The sequence below is a fragment of the Rhincodon typus genome, chromosome 32 (assembly GCF_021869965.1).
Source record: "Rhincodon typus isolate 14 chromosome 32, sRhiTyp1.1, whole genome shotgun sequence".
In the NCBI taxonomy this organism is placed as follows: domain Eukaryota; kingdom Metazoa; phylum Chordata; class Chondrichthyes; order Orectolobiformes; family Rhincodontidae; genus Rhincodon; species Rhincodon typus.
The window spans coordinates 5,664,073-5,684,589 of record NC_063363.1 but is presented as its reverse complement, the minus strand read 5'-3'; the positions used below and the strand labels follow the sequence as shown (position 1 = coordinate 5,684,589).

At 43.2% G+C, this 20,517-nt stretch overlaps 1 protein-coding gene across 1 annotated transcript in view; it reads right to left on the bottom strand.

The window, feature by feature from the left end:
* Positions 1–6,682: 6,682 nt before the first annotated feature.
* The window catches only part of tmprss4a (transmembrane serine protease 4a), a 44,252-nt gene continuing 30,417 nt past the window's right edge, over positions 6,683–20,517 (bottom strand). The window contains exons 7-13 of the mRNA XM_048615679.1: positions 19,683–19,723; positions 17,741–17,900; positions 17,073–17,242; positions 15,846–15,941; positions 14,729–14,871; positions 13,143–13,292; positions 6,683–9,043 (exon numbers count right to left, since the gene is read on the bottom strand). Of these exons, the coding sequence (XP_048471636.1) occupies positions 9,032–9,043; positions 13,143–13,292; positions 14,729–14,871; positions 15,846–15,941; positions 17,073–17,242; positions 17,741–17,900; positions 19,683–19,723 (772 nt within the window). The 3' untranslated portion in view covers positions 6,683–9,031. The remainder of the gene's footprint in view (positions 9,044–13,142; positions 13,293–14,728; positions 14,872–15,845; positions 15,942–17,072; positions 17,243–17,740; positions 17,901–19,682; positions 19,724–20,517) is intronic.

Sequence of the window (20,517 nt, the reverse complement as noted above, 5' to 3'; positions counted from 1 at the left end):
AAGGCTGACGTGGACAGAATCACCAGCAGAGATCAATTGGCCTCTTTCTGTGTTCTAAATACAGCGTAAAGGAGATGAGACATTCAGAGATACATGGAAAATTATTCCTCTACATTATCCTCTTTCCTAATTATCCCTGGGTCCAAATTGATGAGACAAGTCATGCAAAATCTCACCCTATCGTGTGATTTGTAAAAGTACAAAAAGTGGTGTGAATATACACCGTTTCTCCAGAAATTTGTACCAAAGTCAGAACCTAGATGCAGAAAATCCTTGCACTGCTTTAGGAGCAAGGCTATCTTTCTTTCTAATCTGAACTTCCCACAGTTGGGCACAAGGTACTGGTGCTGTACAGAGTATCAACACTGAGGTGTGAAGAACATGATGTGATTGAATGGGTCAGTTTCCAAGACCCAACATGCATTGTATGAGATTAGAACTACTGCTTTATCATGCAATCATTCAGAAGTTCATAAATATATTCTAAACAATATAAAACTCTGGGAGTGTTCGTATAGCACCAGATTCCTCTGCATGCCCAATGGTATTAAATAACAGATGATGCTACTCAGGATGCTACCTTTATATGACTTAGCTCTTTGCTTTTTTTTGGCTATGAATTTCAAAGGCACTTAATCAAGGGGCAAATTATCTGAAGCTTGATCAGTTGGGAATGTGAAAGATCACTTAAGACTCTGGTTGTCATTTTTCTTGTCCAAGCTGGGTGGTGTTGCAAATGATGTGCAACTGATTGGGAACTTTCTGGTCAAGACCTTAGAATGCAGTGATGTCAGTGTGATCAGGAAGTGGTGCAATCAAGTACTTCCTGTAATAGAGTTAGTTAAATCTTCTTTCTAAGCAATTGGAATAAGATTGTGAACAAACATGTGAAGGAAGATGATCTGTCTACTAAAGGGGAGTGTTGCCAATAAGAATTTGCTGTTTTTCACATGAAGCACTTCAGCAGAAAGTTTCGGAAACTGAGGGTGGCATGCATCATTTTCTATCTCCGCTTGGATAATTCCGTTGTGTACAAACAAGAACATTGGCAATCATGAAGTGACTTTCAGTTCTTTAATAGTAACAGTATTGGGATTAGATTCTATCCACAAAATAGTTCCAGCAATAATTGTTTCATAGAAAAGCAGTAAATGAGCTCCATTCCCCATTCATCTCCAAATGTCCCTCTTTTGGAGCTTGGAGACACAGTCAAGTATTCATACACTTTATGCATATTTAGGCACTTGGATCCATTGTGGGAGCCAGCTTTTCTTGCATGTTGAATGCAGATTTTTGCATTTTCTCACCATCAGGGATGTCCCAGACTCTTCATTATCTACATACGGGCATCAGGTAGATACTGTTAATTAAAAGGGACTAGAACCCCTGTGGGACCTATAAATAAAAACTCCTTTGGAGGGCCTTGTGGTGCCATGTGGTGTCCCTACCCCTGGATCGGGAGGCCCAGGTTCAAGTCCCATCTACTTCAAAGGTGGGTAATAACATCTCTGTGCAGGTTGATTAGAAAAGTAGGTTAAATTTTTTTTTAAAACTCCTTAGGGATATATGATAAAACATCCATTTGGAGGATCTTGTGGTGCAGGATTAGTGTCCCTACATTTTAGCCAGGCAACCCAGGTTCAAGTCCCACCTACTTCAGATGAGCATAATAATATCCCAGAACAGGTTAGTAAGTATAAAAATATCTTTGTTAGGACTCTTGTGGTGTAATTGTAGTGTCCCTACCTCTGGACCAGGTGACCTTGGTTCAAGTCCTATCTGCTCCAGAGGTGTGTAATAACATCTTTGAACAAATTGATTAGGAAATATCTAAAAATTCCTTTGGACTGGTCTTTCTAGCATAGCAATATGAGCTGCTACTGTGACACATCATATGCTCACATCATGTAATTTATCAAACATTTTTCCATGAGTTAGTTGCTCCAATTGATTCAGTCACTGATGGGTTTCAGTCAATCTCCACCAATCAGGTGGAGGTCAGCCAATGAGATTTTGGAGAGCTGCCTCCAGGTGGCTCTCTGGAACCTCTATCGTTTCACCTTCACTTTTCAGCTTTGATTGTAGAGTCTTTGCTGTTCCCAAATCATCCTTTAGACTAAATCAGTCAGCATTCCCTCCTTCCCAGCTCGTTTCCACTGACTGCCACTCAAACCTCGGGTCTGCATCCCTCTCCACAGCTGGGTGAACCCACCAGTGGCACTTCCTGCCAGTGAATGTCCATTAGATTGGCATTATTACCCAGGAACAGCTTTCCTGTTAACCATTTGCACCAGGGTCTCTACTCCTTGTGTATGTGTGGATCCTTCCATGCATCTCGTAGGTGGTAAACGGTCCTCAGTGAAAGACCTGATAAAACCTGAAGGTGAGCACTGATGCATCCATCAGAAGCCACTGATATTACATCACTGTATCATCACTCATTGTAAATTCCACCCCACCCCAACAAGGTATTGTCCCTTGCAATTGGCTCCCCTCAATTCCATTTGCTTATTATGAATAAATGAGAGACAGAGTCTCCTTAACTTACTGCCCTCGTAGAATGATGATGTCATTGCCTGATATACCAAAAGCACCTTTCAGGCAAATAAGCCACGGTACCACTTACAACTGGTGTCATAGCAACAAGCATCTGCTACGCAATCCCTTAGAATATCAGTATGTAATAGTGAGGCTGGTCATTCTCAGAATATCTTGGAAAGATATTCCTTTAATAATCAGTGTCTAAGTTCCGAAAGATGCCTCACCTATCAAACCTCATACAGTTTTGCTTAAATATAGTCTGTAATGATTATAGTCACTTTCAATGCATTGCTCAAAATTGGAAAACTTGGATCCAAAGAGAACAATTTTAACTGCAGACTGTGGTCAGAGAGAGCTTTGTTTTTTACATATTGGCTTTGAGGTACAGTAAAATCTGGATGATATAAAACCAACATTGCACCCAATCCCATATGGGCAGGAGGAAGTCAATCTGCTCCCATTGGATCGAATGTAGATTTAGCTCTATGTGATCCTGTGAATTCCCCACCCAGCGAGTTAGTTTTCCCCCAAAACCCTGTTCTTCTGTCAGGCTCATCAGCTCTTGCCAGGATTCAGTTGCAAACCCACTCCCAAAACTGCCGACTTCGGTCTAAATTTAGATCTGATTTTGATCAGCCTTGTGAATTTGCACACTGGTGTGAGCAGGAAGCATCTTAAAAAATCATGACTGCTCTCTGGGTTGGCTGGTTAGATATAGGAGAGCCCAATACCTGACAGAGTAAGGGATTGGTACAACATTGGACTCAAAACAGGAACCTCCCCAGTGTAACAGTGTGGTGTCTTTGAGAAGCATCCTTGACATCTTCAATAAAAGGCCTGCTTACACTATGGAGATGAGAGAGAGGAATTGAATTCTATTGTTGGTTAGACCTAGTCCTTCTGTTTCTGGAACCCATCTGAACCTGTTCCAGATGTCGCGCATTGAGATTTAGCTCAATTTGAGAGGCTGTGGCACAACAGCAAGATGATAAAGAGGTAGCCTTGGTCTCTCAACACCACGTTATGAAATGCACTGGGTCCTAGACTCATGATGCACAGATTGAGTCACTAAAACAAGAAGGCATGAGATGTTCTCAAGGACCTACAATGATGCCAGTTACAATTATTCTGGCTGAGCTCGTGGTTGATGAGACTTGAACTTGAGAATGCTGCATTAACCTCATGTCCAAGGAGAAAATGACTTTTAAGTCATGATCTCTTCTGATCAGTACAAGGCTAACTAATGTGAAGGTGGTGAGTGGTGAACAGACTGATGCCCTAAAGCCAGGGAAAATATTTCTCACCCTGGTGATTGCATGGAATTTAAGATGCTTCTTGACACTACTGAATGCACACCCACAATGTAACTGACTTGTTATTAGAATTTGCACTGATGTCACTAGATTGAGTGATACTGTGATGCCAGTTACCTCACTATAGTTCTTAAGATGTTATGCATGTAAGATGTCAAATCACAACGTGCTCAAGAAATTGGGCATTATGAAAGAAACAGCAAGAGTTTATGCAATATCCACAGACTCTGTGATCAGCTACCTTCTGGCGGTTTCTTAAACCCAGGGATGTCCTAGCAAACCCTGTATGCATCATCAGTCACCCAAAGATGAGTGGTTCAAGTCCATCACCAGAGACCCCAACTGCTCCAGTCAAGTCAACCTGTGGTTCCATGAAAGAAATGGATTGGCTGTACCACTGGCCCAGGTAGCGAGCACATGGCAGGAGTACTGCACAGCCTGCTGCATGCTAGACTGTAATTGACAGAATTCTTAAACCCTGGGTTGTCCAGTTGGGCAGTCTCCACTGGCCACTGCATTGCTGCACATTTCAGGATGAAGTAGAAGGTGACTTTTTTTAAGAAAAAATTAATATTTTTGATAGGGAAATCTTACTCCAAGCGTTTGTAGAGTTCCTTCTATCAAATAGAGTGGGCGGAGGTTGGGATTATGGTATTTTACCAGGTTCTAATCACAAAATATTGGAGACATATACAAAATGCAGCATGCACCTTGGCTTTGTGTTTTAAAACTTCACCACTCAATTATTTAATTACCTTCCTATGTAGATCTAGAGAAAACACTCAGCTTCCCTGTGAGTGAGTTTTATGAATGAGAGTCCCCCACCCCTGCGCCCCACCCCCCAACCTTTTGGAACTGTTGATCAAGACATGATGTCCAATCAGACTGAAGTCCCACCCACACAGAGCTGTCGGATGGGCAAGTCAAAAGATAAAACTGTGACGAAGGATATACCTCACCATTTATAAAGGGGAGCTGGTGATGAACTTTACATTACTCAGGGTTTTCTTGAAGGAAGCCAATTCAAAATAACATTGACCTTTAAAGGCATTAAATGAAGCTCAAAACAACAGGTCACTGCCTGAGTTTGAATGGCTGTCTTTACTGATTGAGGAATGACCCAACTTCCTCACACCATGACATGGGATGATGATGTCCCTTTACTCTGGTGACTGTCAGATTACAGGGGGTACACTTTGGTTCAGAAGGTAGCAGGGCAGAATCTGTGTTTCTCAAACTCTGATGATGAAAATTGCATTGTCTTTTTTTGATTTAGATGCCAAATATAAACTATGCATGTGTTGCCAATGTGTAAAGGATTGACATACTAGATTCTATTTAATTTTTGTATGCTGGTAATAGATTTATTTTATACTGAAAAGAAGATCCCCCACAAATCAAAATAAAAACATTTCAATCTAACCCTGTTGTATATGCCCCTGTCTCATTCTTTTCCCTACAGTCAGCAATTACAGGCTCTTTGCATTTCTCCTTGTACTTCGATCAATGGATGGGGAAACCAACTCTTTATTTCTTTGATTTTTTTAAACAAAATTAACTAAAAAGGAAATAGGTGTCACCGTCGATGCCAGCATTTCTAGGTTTCTCTGAGACAGCTGAGTGGCTAGTTGGGCCATTTCAGAGAGGTGTCAACCACATTGCTGCAAGCCTGGAGTCAAATGTAACCCAGATTGGGCTTGGCAAAGACTTCCAGAACATCAGTGAATGGTCACTCTTCCAAAAAATTGGGTGGAGCCCTCGTCTTTTGTGATGCAAAAACCAGTCAGGACACCATCACCACACAGTTCAATCTCTGGTCACTCGGGTGGGAGGGTAAGAACACCTCAGCTTTTGTTGCAAATAGTGCTATGAGATTATTTTACACCCAAGGGGGTGGCATGGTGGTTCAGTGGTTAGCACTATTGCCTCACAGCGCCAGGCACCCAGGCAACCATCCGTGTGGAGTTTACACATTCTCCCCGTGTCTGTGCGGGTTTCCTCCTACAGTCCAAAGACGTGTGGGTCGGGGGGAAATGCAGGGTTACAGGAATAGGGCATGGGAGGGCAGGTCTGGGTGGAATGCTCTTTGGAGGGTCATCGTGTACTCAATCGGCCAAATGGCCTGCTTCCGCAATGTACGGGTACTAAGAACTAGGAGGGCAAACTAGGCCTTTGTCTAATGTTCTCTACCTGTGACATCTTAAGCACCACGACCTACCTCCTCAAGAGGACACCAAGTGATGGTGGGGTAGTGGTCAAGTCACTTGTATTCTGTTAGTAACCCAGAGGCTAATGGATTGGGCACATAGATTGGAGTCTGACTGTAGCATTAGGACTCTTGTGGCAGAGTGTTACTGTTTCTACCTCTAAGCTGGGTGGAAGTCCCACTGTTCCAGAGGTATGTCATAACATGTCTGAACAAGTTGTTTCGGAAAGTATCTGATCTCAAGGAGGTGAGACTGTTACTGAGCAACAACAGATAGACCTGAAACATTTGCTCTGTTCACAGATGCTGCCAGACCCACTGAGAGTTTCCCACACCTTGTTTTTATTGGAACATTAATGTATTGCGTTACCAAGTTTCCAACACAAAAATGCAGCTCACCTTTCCCCAGTATGAAGCTGAAGGGGGGTACTGGAATTTTCCTTCTGGTGGGGGAGGGGAGAAGAAATGGCAGTGGGTGGGGTGGGGGGATAGGGGTGGTCTGACAGACCTGATTCTCTACCCCTCACCCCTATCCCCATCTGTACACAGACAAGGGTTTACTGTGCAAGATGAACATTTCCTATCTTTTATATAACTCAGACATGTCACATACACAACAGCATTGAAAAATAGTCAATTATTTATTTAAAAACAAATCCGAATATTCAGGTACAAAGATATCAAAAAAACTGAACCAAAAAAAAGAATTGACATGCAATTTGGTGCAAACATTCAAGATCAAAGCTATAATCACTCGAGGGGGATGTGGCATTGAGAGATTGAGAAAAAGCAGCACTTACCTTTGTCTTTGGAAAAGGTTAGCACCAGGATCAGTACCACAAAGATGGACCAAACAGAAATTACAGATGGGAACTAACCCAGTTGGCTTCCAAACGGGAAATGTCACCTCTGATCAACAGGTTGAATGAACATTTGTTGTATACAGAAAAATACACTGAGTCTTTAACACCCCCTCCCCAGTCAATGAAAAGGAACCAGCTCTCTCATTGGAGAATGGATTTATGTGCACCCTATGGCAACTCCCTCAGCCCCCATATAATTCCCTCTGCATCATGTACAGGTTTTAGACAGTGACAATCTTCAGGATATTGATGAGGAGACACAAAGGGCTGAGGGGGGAAATGGATCATAGCCCAGCCTTGGACTTACCAATGCATGCATTCCAAAGCAGGAGACACTGGAAAGTGAGAGGTAGGGCTGCTGGATGATTTGTTATAGCCACGTCCGACCAAAGACTTTCAAACTAAATATAACCGCTTCCTTCTCATTGAGACGTGGCTGTGCCACTCAATGCCGTAGAATCCATGGATGAAATCAGGGATCTGGCTAACGCAGACAGGTATCAGACCAAGCAGTGCACTTCCCACACGGAGTCACTAAGGCCCCCCCATTTTCAACCAGTTTCTCTCCTCCTCGAGTTAGTGTACAAGTTCATAAAAACACTCCTCAGCTTTGCCTCAATCGTGAAGAAGAGTTGACCCTGATTCAAGTAAATATCTTTAAATCAAAAGCTCCTTTTTAAAATAGGCTCTGCATTTTACTGAGTGAAGCATTATGGAAATATCCATGAAATGACATACCATACACAGGTCAATGTTCACTGGATTAAAACCGTTAAGATTCAGATGGACCCTCTGGTTTCACCAGGATTATGCTCACGGCCTTTATCAATATGACCACACAGGACTATTTTCTCTCTGGCAGTCACTTCTAGAAGTCTTATTGAAATCCATCCCCTCACTGTGGCTTTTGCCAGTCTCCATACAAATCTACTCCTCCCTTGGCACTCCCACTCCACTTCAATCTCACCCAAAAATTAATCAATGGCCATGGCTTGTTGCTTTAGAATTAGTCTTTATGCTGGGCAGCGTGAAGGGTGTTCCATTTTGCATTCAGCACATCTGCACCTGGAAGACTATTTGATGGAAGGGGACAGAGAATAAAAATTACGCATTAAGTCTCCAATCTGGGGTGGCTCTTATCAATATCAACAAGTGGATAGGTTGCCATTTCCAAACACTAGTATTCCTTGTCTGCATCAAAACACACAAAATAGCCCTTTTCATTATTTTGGGTCCGCTCTCAAATTCAAGGGGATAGGGGTGACGATCTCCTAGAAAGATAGACTCAAGTAGCAAGTAGTTTTTTCCATACACCTGCACACCCCCAATCCCTCATCATCAATGCTTTCAAAGCTTTTCTAACAAGTATTAAAATGTGTGTTTCATAAACATTAAAAAGTTACGATGTAAGATAATAAGGCTATAAAAACAAGGCACTGGTCTTCACCAAATACATCCTGCTCAAACTTTCCTTTGCAGAATATCAATAGGACAACCTGGAACCTGCTGTGCAAAAATCTGGCCATCATATTGACTAATTCAAACCTCAATTTGTGAATCAGAAAGAATTTGTAAAACTTCTAGTTGTCCAATCAGTCATTTTCAATCAAAAGATTAAAAGGTTATTTTTTGGTGGCAAGGCATTTAGAAATGTGGAGGTTTGACCCACCAGGAGGTATTTAGAATAAATCAAAAACAACATTAATTGCTCCCTGGAAGATAAGTTAACAAATCCCATTCCTTCCATTGTATTTTCAGACTTTTCGATATTGACAACACAGAAGAGTGCACAATGGGACGGTTTACAATCTCAAAATTAACACAGTTCACATAATTTAAAAAAAAATAAAAAGTTACTACAAATTTCTGTCATTTGCCCGAACCTCACGTCTGAACTCCCTTGTAGACGATCATGAGGCAGTTGGTGTCTGAGAGTTTTGCGTTCTTGCGTTTTGGACTGAGCTAAGGCAAGACAAAGGAGTAATTCAAAGTCAAATCATTGCATCCCTTAAAAATCTTCAATAAAGTGCATAGAGTAATAGTCTCCCACAAATTCAGGAAACCAGGTCGAGGTACAAAGCGGACTTCTGTCCCCACAGCTCTTGTTCTCACTCCTGCATCTATAAAACAGAAACACAAAAAAAATGCAATGTTTACATATGTGAATTTCTGTTGTTACTGTTAAGACAACCATTTAAAATATTTAACCGAACAATGGGGTTCACTTCCATGGAAGCAACACTCAAAAGTAGAGAAGTTCTGTTAAACTTGTATCAAACCTTGGTTGCACTTTGTAAAGACACACAGGTGAAGGTACAAAAAAAACCTATAAGGATAATTACCAGATCAAAGACTTTACAGCTATCAGGGACATTTGAACAGACTTGGTCACTTTATCCCATAAAGAGAGAAGACCAAAGGGGACAATAATAGAAGTCCTTTATATTTGGGTGCATTTACAAAAGAACAGAAGTACTTCATTCCACTCCTCAAGCCTGCTCAGTCAATAAGGCCATGGCTGATGTGTTTGTATTTCAAATTTCACATTCCCATCTGTACCCAAGAACCTAAAAATCTATTTAACAACACCTTAAATATATTAAAACCAGCTCACCCTCTAACAGAAGAAGTTGCAACCAAAGTTGCACTCCCCTCCAAAACAAAAATCTCCCTAACCCTGTCCTAAAAAGGGAAACCTCCAATTTTAAAGCATTGCCCCTCATTCTCAGCTAGCCCACAAGAGGAAAGATCCTTTCTATGACCATTTGGTCAAGATCTTTCAGGATCTTATGCACTTCAATCAAGGCACCCCCACGGTCTTCTAAACTCCTGAGGGGACAAGTCCAGTCTGTCCAACTGCTCCTCCTCGGACAATTCCAAGTATTGATCTAATAAAGCCTTCAATGCATTTACAACCTTCCATAAATGAAAGAACAAAAACTGGACACAGTATTCGAGACACAGCCTCTCCACCACCCTGTAAAACTGAAGTATAACATTTTCACTTTCACATTCAATCCCTCACAAAGAGCAGCATCCTATTAGCCTACTTGATTACATACCTGGTTGCAAACTAAATGTTTTGGCACTCCACCTCAGAATCCCATTCTCCTCAATTTAAGTAATACGCAGCTTCTTCATTCATTTTACCAAAGTGAGCAGCTTCACATTTTTCCACGTTATACTCCATCTGCCAGATCTTTGCCAACTCACTCACACTATCTACCTATTTCTGCAAACTCCTTGTGTCTTCTTCACAACATACTTTCCTACTTGTCTTGGTGTTGACACTGAATTTAGCTACCATGTCTTCACTCCCCTCAACAAAGCCATTGATGTAACTTGTAAAATGCAGCACAGATCCCTATGGAACTCCATTTGTCATATCTTGCCAATGATGCATTACTGTTATTTTACCAGCCACAGAATCTTTCACCCATGTGAATATATTACCCCATACCATGAGCTTTTATTTCCCACAGTAACGTTTGATGCGGCACTTTCACAGATGCTTTCTGAAAATCCAATTACACTACAGAGATGGCATGGCGGCTCAGTGGTTAGCGCTGTTGTCTCACAGCACCAGGGACCCAGGTTTGAATCAGCCTTGGGTAACTGTCTGTGTGGAGTTTGCACATTCCCCTCGTGTCTGTGTGCATTTCCTCCAGGTGCTCTGGTTTCCTCCCACAGTCCAAAGATGTGCAGGTTAGGTGGATTGGCCATGCTAAATTGCTCCACAACACCCAGGATGTGAAAGCTAAGTGCATTACCCATGGGAAATGCAATGTGATAGGGAAGGGAATGGGTCTGGGTGGGATGCTCTTTTGAGGGTTGGTATGGGCTGAACGGCCTGCTTCCATACTTTAGGAATTCTATATCTACATGGTCCCATTATCCATAGCACATGTCACTCCTCCAAAAGATACCAATAAGGTTTTTAAACATGACAACCTCCATTTCACAAAGCCATGCTGACTCTTCCCAATTACCTTGAACTTTTCTAAAAGTGTGTAGTTATAACGTCTAATGATACAACTTTACCCTTGACAGATTAGCCCAGAGCTGCTGTTTTCTGCTGTCTTACTTCTTGTATAGTAAAGGTTATTTTTGTGGCTTTTCAGTCTGATGGAACCCTTCCTGAATTGAGGGAATTTTCAAAAATTAGCACCATCCACTTCTTCATTAGCAACCCTGAAGGCCCTATGGATGAAGTCTATCACAATCCAAAGGCTCATCAGCCCACAGCTCCCCAAGTTCATTTAGGTGACATTACAATCAGGAGGGAAGCAATATTAAGTTCCTCTTTCCCTTCCACTTCCCAATTTACAGCTAAGACTGAAATGTATTTTATATCCTTGCTAGCAAAGACAGAAGCAAAAAAAATTTGTCAACTTCATCTGCCATTTTCTTATTAGCAGCAGCGGGTTCAAGAAGGCAGCTCACCATCACTTTCTCAAGGGCACCTGGGGATGGCCATCAAATGCTGACCCAGTTAGTGATGCTCAAGTCCCATGAGTGAATTAAAAACAAAATTAACTACAGCAAACCTTTTCTTAACTGGCAGCTATGGAACTAGGAATGTGCCAGTTGATCAAATATTCTGGATAATCAAGAGGTCCATGTAATCAACACAAAAAAAAACACACTAAGTAATAGAAACGTAATGCAGGGTGCATACACATCACTGTTATACTTTTTTTATAACATAAATCAATTAAATAATAATGCAACTTTGTCTTAAATAGAACTTATTGGCAGAGAACCTTGTCACTTGCACCATCAACTGACGACTCAGATATTGCAGAATTTGTGAAAATAAAGTAAATCTACAGTATTTTGGGTATATAATTTTGGTCAGTTTATCAAGAGTACAGGTTCATAAGGTGCTCGTTAAAATGAAGTTTACTGTATTAACTTTCCATGCTCACTCTCTGGAGGACCAACACTTATTTTACTCGCTCTGTCACCTCAATGGACAAGCTGTGCACTCACGAACCTGTACAGGGTTCAGTGTCCAAGGGAGCACAGGTGACTGCCTGCATCAAAGAACTGGACCATGGTTAACATGGAGTGCTGTGAGGATAGTTTCACGTGTAGCACCCAGTAACATTTCCAATCAACTCCATTCAAATCCTGGGAACATGATTCCCTGGTCAGTCCACTGGCTGCCCTGCTCCCAGCCCCTTTCCACCCTCCTGCCACTCCCTATCCATTCCCTCACTCACAGGGACTGGTGAGCAGTGAGGGAGTGGGGCAGTGAGGGGGTTAGCAGGGAGATAGTCAAGGAGGTAACAAGCAGGACCATGAGTCGAGTACAGGTACTGAGCGAGGTTTCCAATTTTAATTTGCTGACAAGTTTCTAAGCAAATGCTTCTTCGTTGCTAGGAGAGCAATTAGCAGACTTTGAGATTGTTTGACTGTACTACATAACACTGCTGTTCCAAGCTTTGCTTCCGTTTCTAAACACAAGGACATTCTTTCAGTTTAAAGATCCCATACCACCATAAAAATTTTCACACACTCGTCGCTCCTGCCTGTCATTCTTTCTCTCCCCATATTACTGCAAGATTAGTTTGCTCTCCCCTCCAGTTTCATTCACCTGATTTTAACTTAATATTTTCCTCTGAATTGCTCGCTCTTGTTCCATAATTGATGCGGCCACTAGGTGGCAGGAAAAGTCTGTGTAAAAGAGTCAGCACAATGCAGTGGGCAGAGAGAGAGAGAGCAGTGCAAGGGAGTGGGAGGGAAGCAGGGAGAAGAGGGGGAGGAGAAAGGAGAATCAGGTGGGACAGGGAAGAAAAAAAAGAGTAAGAAGTGAGGATAAAGAGAAGAGGAACATGCAAAGTGGGGTTGGTTGGGTGGGACAAAAGTCTGTGGTGAAAGTGGAGGTGTGGCAACTGATCAGAGAGCAGATAGAGATCAGGAGCAGGGATTGTGGCTGTTTCTCTTTATCTCCAGGCTAAGGAGAAAGGGAGTGAAGCTGTTCACAGCACCAGGATGAGCATAGAGTAGAGGCTGAAGGGTCTAACAGATCGCCAGCTCCAAAACTCCCAGGTAACCAATGAAAATGTGGCTCTCTAAATGGAGTGGACTTTTGTTTATTTTGCATGGAACGATGATTTACAAAGGAATGCAGAAAAGTGGTTGGCGATGGAGTGGATCATGTGCGTGCTGAGTCTGATGACGAGGTGTTGCGATCAATGCCGCTCCTGTACTTACATTTAGGACATGGTAGATCCAATCCAGCATTGCCCCCACGTTGCTGTAAACTCCGGGACGATTTGGCCGGGCACAACCACTGCCCCAACTCACAATCCCGATTAGCCGCCAATTCTTCACACGAAGAACTAACGGACCCCCACTGTCCCCCTGAAAGGAAACTGGATGGTAAACTCAACAGAATTCATCTGACAGAATCATCACAAAAATAACATGGTGTCAGTATCATCTACAGCTGCTCACAGGCAGGAGAGACCAACCAGAGCCCTCTCTCCCCCTGAACTGGCCACACCATTCATTAAAACCAACGACAAGCCTCCATTCCACAATAATTCACTTAAAAGTTCATCAGCAACTTAATCCTGTTGTAACAGCGTTTAAAATTCATTCATGGGATGTGGGCATCACTGGCTGAGCCAGTAATTATTGCCCCATCCCTAGTTGCCCTGGAGTAGGTGGCAGTGAGCTGTCTTCCTGAAGCACTGCCTGTGGTGTAGATACCTTCAGGGAGGGAGGGAGTTTGACTCAGCGACAGTGAAGGAACAGCAATATGGGGAGTAGCTCAGAGGGGAGCTTGAGCACATGGTGTTCCCATGTATCTGCTGCCCTTGTCCTTCTGGGTGGAAGTGGTCATGGGTTTAGAAGATCCTGCTGCTATGCATCTTACAAATGGTACATGCTGCTGCTACTACTGAATATTTACCGCGGAGGGAGTCAATGTTGAACTTGGTGATTGAGGCACCAATCAAGCGGGCTGCTCTGTGCAGGATGGTGTCAAGCTTCTTGACAGCTGTTGGAGCTGCACTGAGCCAGGCAAGTGGGGAATATTCTACCACATTCCTGACTTGCGTCTTCTAGATTGTAGACAGGTTTAGGGAGCCTGGAGGGGAGTTACTCGCTGCAGGATTCCTAGCCTCTGACCTGCTCCTATAACCACTGTGTTTATATGGCACCACTTTCATGTGGTGGGAAGGGCACCTGTCAATTATCAGCTCAAGCCTGGATATTGTCCAGGATCTGCTGTATATGGACACAGACTACTTCAGTGTTCAATTGTTCTGAATGGTTTTCAGAATTGTACAATGGACATCATAACGGAAAAATTTCAGCAAAGTGAGGTGGTCCCTTTGGCAAGAGAAGCAAAGAGGCCACTTACTAACAGCCAGGCAGACAATAAAAAGGGGTTTAATAAGATCCTGCTGGTTACCAGGAAATTCAAAGGGATCCAAAAATGAAGAATAACTAATAAGTCGGTGAAATAATTCTGAAGAAGTAGGCTGGTGAACTGGCTTGCATAGACAGCCTACTCAAATCAACAGCCTGTTCAAGTTCAGCACACTTTATAGTGGATGTGAGGAATGTAGGATCAGCTGTGATTCTATTGAGCATGCTGAAGAGGCTGAATGGCAATTCCCGTCCTTTATTCTTACAGACTTGTACAGTGTTCACACGTCAAGGAGTCATGCGAAATTGTCACACAACTTTTCAACTTCATCAATAATCAGTGTGACCCCCTCACTGTCACTCAGACTCTTCTATAACCTGCTGCCTCTTTCGGGGAGCTGGCACTACATTGATCTTTGTACCTGGCATGCATCCACTTGGCCAGCCTGGTAGCCTGCACACAGCATTTGCTCAGTGATCTGCCCACCGTAGAACTGCAGACTGTTGCAAATCTCCCGTCCAATCACCGATACATTCGCCTGCTGAAGCACTGTTGACACTTGACCTATTCAATACAACAGAAAACAAAATCAGAACGATAGCCAGGCAGTACAGTTTGATCAGTGCTGAAAGAATTCTACCTTGTCAGATAAAACCTTAACTGTCACTTGTCCAGCCTTCTCAGGTCCAAAAGCAACATCTCCAACAGCAGGTGGGAATGCTCCAACCTTCTGTCACTATTTATCCCAGTCAATATTTTGTTTAATATCACACCCCAGTTAGTAGGGGCCTGCAGACTACAAATTGGCCATCATGTGAAAAGTGTTTTTGCAACATGTGAAGAGTTGTCAAAGCAATTCAAAAGATCTGGGCTTTCCCCATTCGGCCTCTTGCATATCCCAGAGTTCCTCATCCCACCACTGACATCCATTCCTTCAACTGTTGCAACCCAAGCTGCAGAATTCCTTCCTTAAACTCCTGCACCTCTGCCTCCGCTTCTCCTTAGAACCCAATCCTTCACCAGCCTCCTAATCTCATGTGTTTCTGGAGTCAGACTTTCTGATAGTACTGTTGGTGGAGTGCCTTGGGACATATGACTGGGTTAAAAAAAAAGGTGCTAAACAAATGCAAGTTGGTGTTTCTCAGGCAGCTGGTCACAGATGCAGCGTGGGTGTTAGGGGGGTGGGGTGGGAGAACTGGAGGGGAGTGATCCTATGATGAAGCCACCCAGAGTAGGCCCAATCAAATCTGGCAATGCTACTATTTTGGGGGAAAAAACATACTGTACTTCCTGACTTCCTCAATGTTTGATAAATCCTAAAATGGAACCCCAAAATCTGTTAGCGAGACCAACTGGAGATTTCTAGGATGTAGAGGTAACAACGGGAATTTAAATTTTACTCCAACTCTCTCCACAACAAAAGACTTCCCACAAAGACAGGAAACCCTGTGCCCCTGGAAAAGGTTTGGAGAAACCCCTCTTTCTTTCCAGCCATCTTCAAAATGATGATCTCATTTCATATCCATGGTGATAATTACCAAATTCTTTAGTGTAGCCCCAACCAGTGACCCATGCCAAAATTTTCTTTGGAACTGGAGAAGCGTAGTTAGGTAAACAAACAGGACGAATGTAATCTAGACCGAGAAACAGAAAGAAAAAAAGTGAATCAATAGAAGGAAACATTATTCCTAATGCCATCAACAATTGGGAATCCTGGAATATTATCTTATCTCCAACAGGAGCAATTTGGTCTGGGTTAAAGAAACCAGCTTTTTAAATTCAGCGTGAGAAAGGTAACAGCCTCTGACATTGGGTATACCCATCGTGAACTGCCTCTGAAGTGGTGAGTAATCACCCTCACCTCCAACTGGCTTGCTTAGCCTTTTAGGGAGGGAGGTTAGTTCAGGACCTGGAGTCACATGTAGGCCAGACCAGGTAAAGATGGCAGACTGACATCTCCACAGGGCATTTGTGAACTAGATGGGTTTTTACTGAGACTAGTGCAGGTTAATCCAGAGGTGGGATTTGAAATCTTCTCTCCACAGCATTGCTGCAGGTTTCTGGGTTACTGCTTGAACAGTATTGTTACCTAAGTGCTCCCCAGTCTGATATGATCAACATCTAAAATAGCGAAGTGAACAGCATTGAGGAAAGAATGGGAGAAATTAACTAACTAACTCAAACTTGTGGCTAAGGCTCCATTCCCTGTAGAGTGAACCTCCTACATTAACAGCTATCCTGTTCCCATTTAGTTTTGGGATTAATAGCCCAGGCCACTACAGAGTGACCAAAGATTCTGTCTGTAGCCTTGGCTGATCTCAGTTAGTACTCCTACAACTGGATCCATCCCTCACTGATCACTGCCACATCTCCCAGAAAGTGATTACCTGGAAACCCTTTTCATGCTCACAGACCGAGATTAAGGTGGATTGTGATGCTCCCACAGTCGAATATCTTCCTGGCATACCCTGAAATAACCGATGTACCACTGCTGTATAGCCGTGCCTCTGTGAGGGGCAACCTGGTGGTGGCTCAGTAACCCTGCAAGGGGGCAGGTGACAGTGGAATTGTACAGTGGTGAAGGGTTGGTGCCAGTCTCTCTGGACAAACGTGCCTGCAGGTCAGTAACAGGCAAGCTGTGGAAAGCTGCCTTGAGAAAGCTGTTTGAAGGTCTCACCTGAGAAAGGGAGGAGTAGTGTTTGACTTTTAACAATCTGATAACACAACTCATGAATGAGCAGCACTTGGTTTTGTACTTGCCTCACCTGTGTACGGTAAAGGTGATCTCACTTTAATGAGGGCTATGTCGTAGTCACTGGTCACTGGGTTGTACTTGGCATTGATGACAACTTTCATAATGGAGAAGGTGCTTCCCCCAGAGTACAGAACGTCACTGCCAGCAAACACTCTCCAGTTTGCAATCTGATTATACTCCCTGAAATAAACAACCCCATTCAGAAAATCATTCCAAAACAAAAAGCAGTGCAGTGGGACCCTTATTTAGTGTCTAACCCTGCGTTGCCCGTGCCCTGGGAGCTTTCAACGAGGACGATGCGGAGGGAGCTTTACTTTCTGTTTAGAAAAGGAGTAGGAGAAACTTTACTTTCAGTTTGGAAAAAGAAGTATGGGAGCTTTCCTCTACATCTAACCCCTTTCTCTCCCTGCCCTGGGTGCGTTTGATGTGGTCAGTGTAGAGACAGCTTTACTCTGCAAATAACCCCACGCTGTTCCTACCCTGGGAGTGTTTGACTGGGGACAGTGAAGAGGGAGCTTTACTCTGTAACTAACCCCGTGCTGTCCCTGTCCTGGGAGTGTTTGATGGACACAGTGTAGAGAGAATAATTGATGGGTGATAGAAGATGTTGGTTGGGGGTGAAGTGGGAAGGGGGAGGGAGGGAGATGGTTGCAGGGTTGTAGTTACTTACACACTTACTCTGGGAAACAGTGAGCAGCAGTTAGGATCCACTGGGGGTTTATGATGCTGCCACCACACAGGTGCCGATTCTTATACTGAAGGCTAACCTGCCAGGGCCATTCGTCAATGCTGGCATCTGTACCCCCAACAATCCGGTCAGTGCCACTCCGCTCACATCCTGAAATGATGCAACATAAAATGACCCGACAGGTTTCTTCACTTCCCCAGCTCCATCAGAACACAATCTCAAGAAAATCAAAATCCAAAAGTACTCCTTGGAACACCAGAAACTGTAAGAACAGGAAAACCCTTTGATCCAGACGTCCCTTCCCTCATCATTGATTAATATTAAAGAGTGATAACAAAAATACATCTAATTGACTCAAGTTAATTGGTTTTGTTTTACGCAAGAGGGCTCTGCAACGTGATCTGTCCAATTTTGACAAGATACCACTGCCTTATTTTGAACAGCCACAAGAACACGTCAGAGGCTGGGAATTATGCACTAACTCATCTCCTGACTCCCCAAAGCCTGTTCACCATCGACAAGGCACAATTCAGGAGTGTGATGGAACGTTCCGCACTTGCCTGGATGGGGGCAGCTCCAACAACACTGGAAGGTCAACACCATCCAGCCAAAGCAGCCCCGTTTGATTGGCACAAGCTTCAACATGTCCTTCCTTCATCACTACCAGCATGCAGCAAGTACATCTACATGGATGCACCACAGCACAGCACTATGCTTTTTACCACCACCTTCCAGGCCTGCGATCTCTACCCCTAGAGGGGCAAGGTCAGCAGGCACAGGGCAAAACCACCACCCCTCCAGGTTCTCAGCCAGGTCACACACTATCCCGACTTGGAAGTGCATTGCTGTCCCTTGATCGGAACTGGGTCAAAATGTGTGGACTCTCTCCCTAACTGCATTGCTGGGAGTAGCATTAACAACACAGGCTGCAGCAGTTCACAACAACTTTATACAGTCATCCAGCACGGAAACAACTTCAGTCCAACTTGTCCATGCTGATCAAATTTCCCCAAACAAAAGCAGATCCACTTGCCTGCATTTGGCCCATATCCCTCTTAACCTTTCGTATTCACGTACCTGTTCAAATGTGTTTTAAATGTTGTAACTGTACCCGCATCTACCCACGTCTTCTGCCCATCCTGTGGAAAAGTCCTTGGCTATTCACCTTATCTGTGCCCCTCATGATTTTATCGAGGGTATTTACAGATAGACAATAGAAACTGGCCCAGTCAATGATGCCAGCATTTCAGGAATGAATGAATATACAAAAATGACACACAGGAAAGAAATGAAGTCAGTCACACAGAGACTGTTGCTATAGCTTGATGAGGACAAAAAAACACTTTATAAAACAAACATTTCTGAAAATGGATGAGAGGCAAGACAATGTGAAATCAGACAACATAAAGTGACCAAATGTCTGATCCAGAGAAGTCCAGGAACCAAACAGCTCTGTAAACTGAGAGAAATCGGACTTAACGTTTCAGGTCAAGAACTAGTTCTGAGGAAGGGTCGCTGGACCCGAAACGTTAACTCAGACTTCTCTCCACAGCTGCTGCCAGATCTGCTGAGCTTTTCCAACAATTTCTGTTTTTGTTTCTGATTCACAGCATCCACAGTTTTTATATAAACCAAGATGTCAGCCATTGCCTGGGTATGGTGCAGACTCATTGATAAGAAGTTAATTGCTCTTTTTCAACAACAACTATTAGCATTGCACCATGCAACTCCCAGGATGGTAGAGGATTTTCTTTATTGGGTCTGGAGTGGTGGCTTATTCTTCCGTCAGCTAAGAATTCCTATCTCCCCCTGCAACTTCCCACCAACAAAAACTTCCCTGAGTACACACTACCTGAAGAACACAAAAATTTTTCAAATTGAAAACACTTTTGACAAACTAATGAAAATCTTTAAAGGAATCCATGAACTTACGTGCGCAGACCAAAGACACAATGTTCCCGGAAGCGCAAGACCTGAACAAAAAACAAAAGGAAACAATGGTTAATATTGTTGGAATATTTTTCAATTAAGCTTTAACTTAAAATTAAATTCAAATCTAAAATTGTCTCTCAGCATCAAGATGTTATCTGGCAACCAGGGAGATATAATTAAATGTTACAATTATACTGACAGTTCATCAGGAAAGCTCAAGTCTTTATTCCTGATTTTAGATTATAATGTATTTCATATCTGGTGCATTCTTTGGACACACTCACATGATCTGACCCCGGCACCAACACTACCACTGGCTCTGTGTTTGATGTTATCCTGGATTTACATTTAAAATCATAAAGGGCTTTGATCAAATAAGAGCTGTTTCTAGCATCTGAAAATCAACCATCAGACGGCAGAAATTTAAAGTTATTTACACCAAACCAAAGGCAATGAGGAAATCCAACAGAGCCAGGTTTGACATGGAGTCATACAGCACCTAAACAGACTCTTTGGTCCAATTCATACGAGCTGATCACATATACTATATTGATCTAGTCTCATTTGCCATCATTTGGCCCATATGCCTCCATCAGAACACAGGGACATAAGAGATAACACAGTGTGGAGCTGGAGGAACACAATAGGCCAGGCAGCATCAGAGGAGCAGGAAGGCTGACGTTTTGGGTCGGGACCCTTCTTCAGAAAATTTCTAAAGGGTCCCAACCCGAAACGTCAGCTTTCCTGCTCCTCTGATGCTGCCTGGCCTGCTGTGTTCCTCCAGCTCTACACTGTGTTATCTCTGACTCCAGCATCAGCAGTTCTTACTATCTCT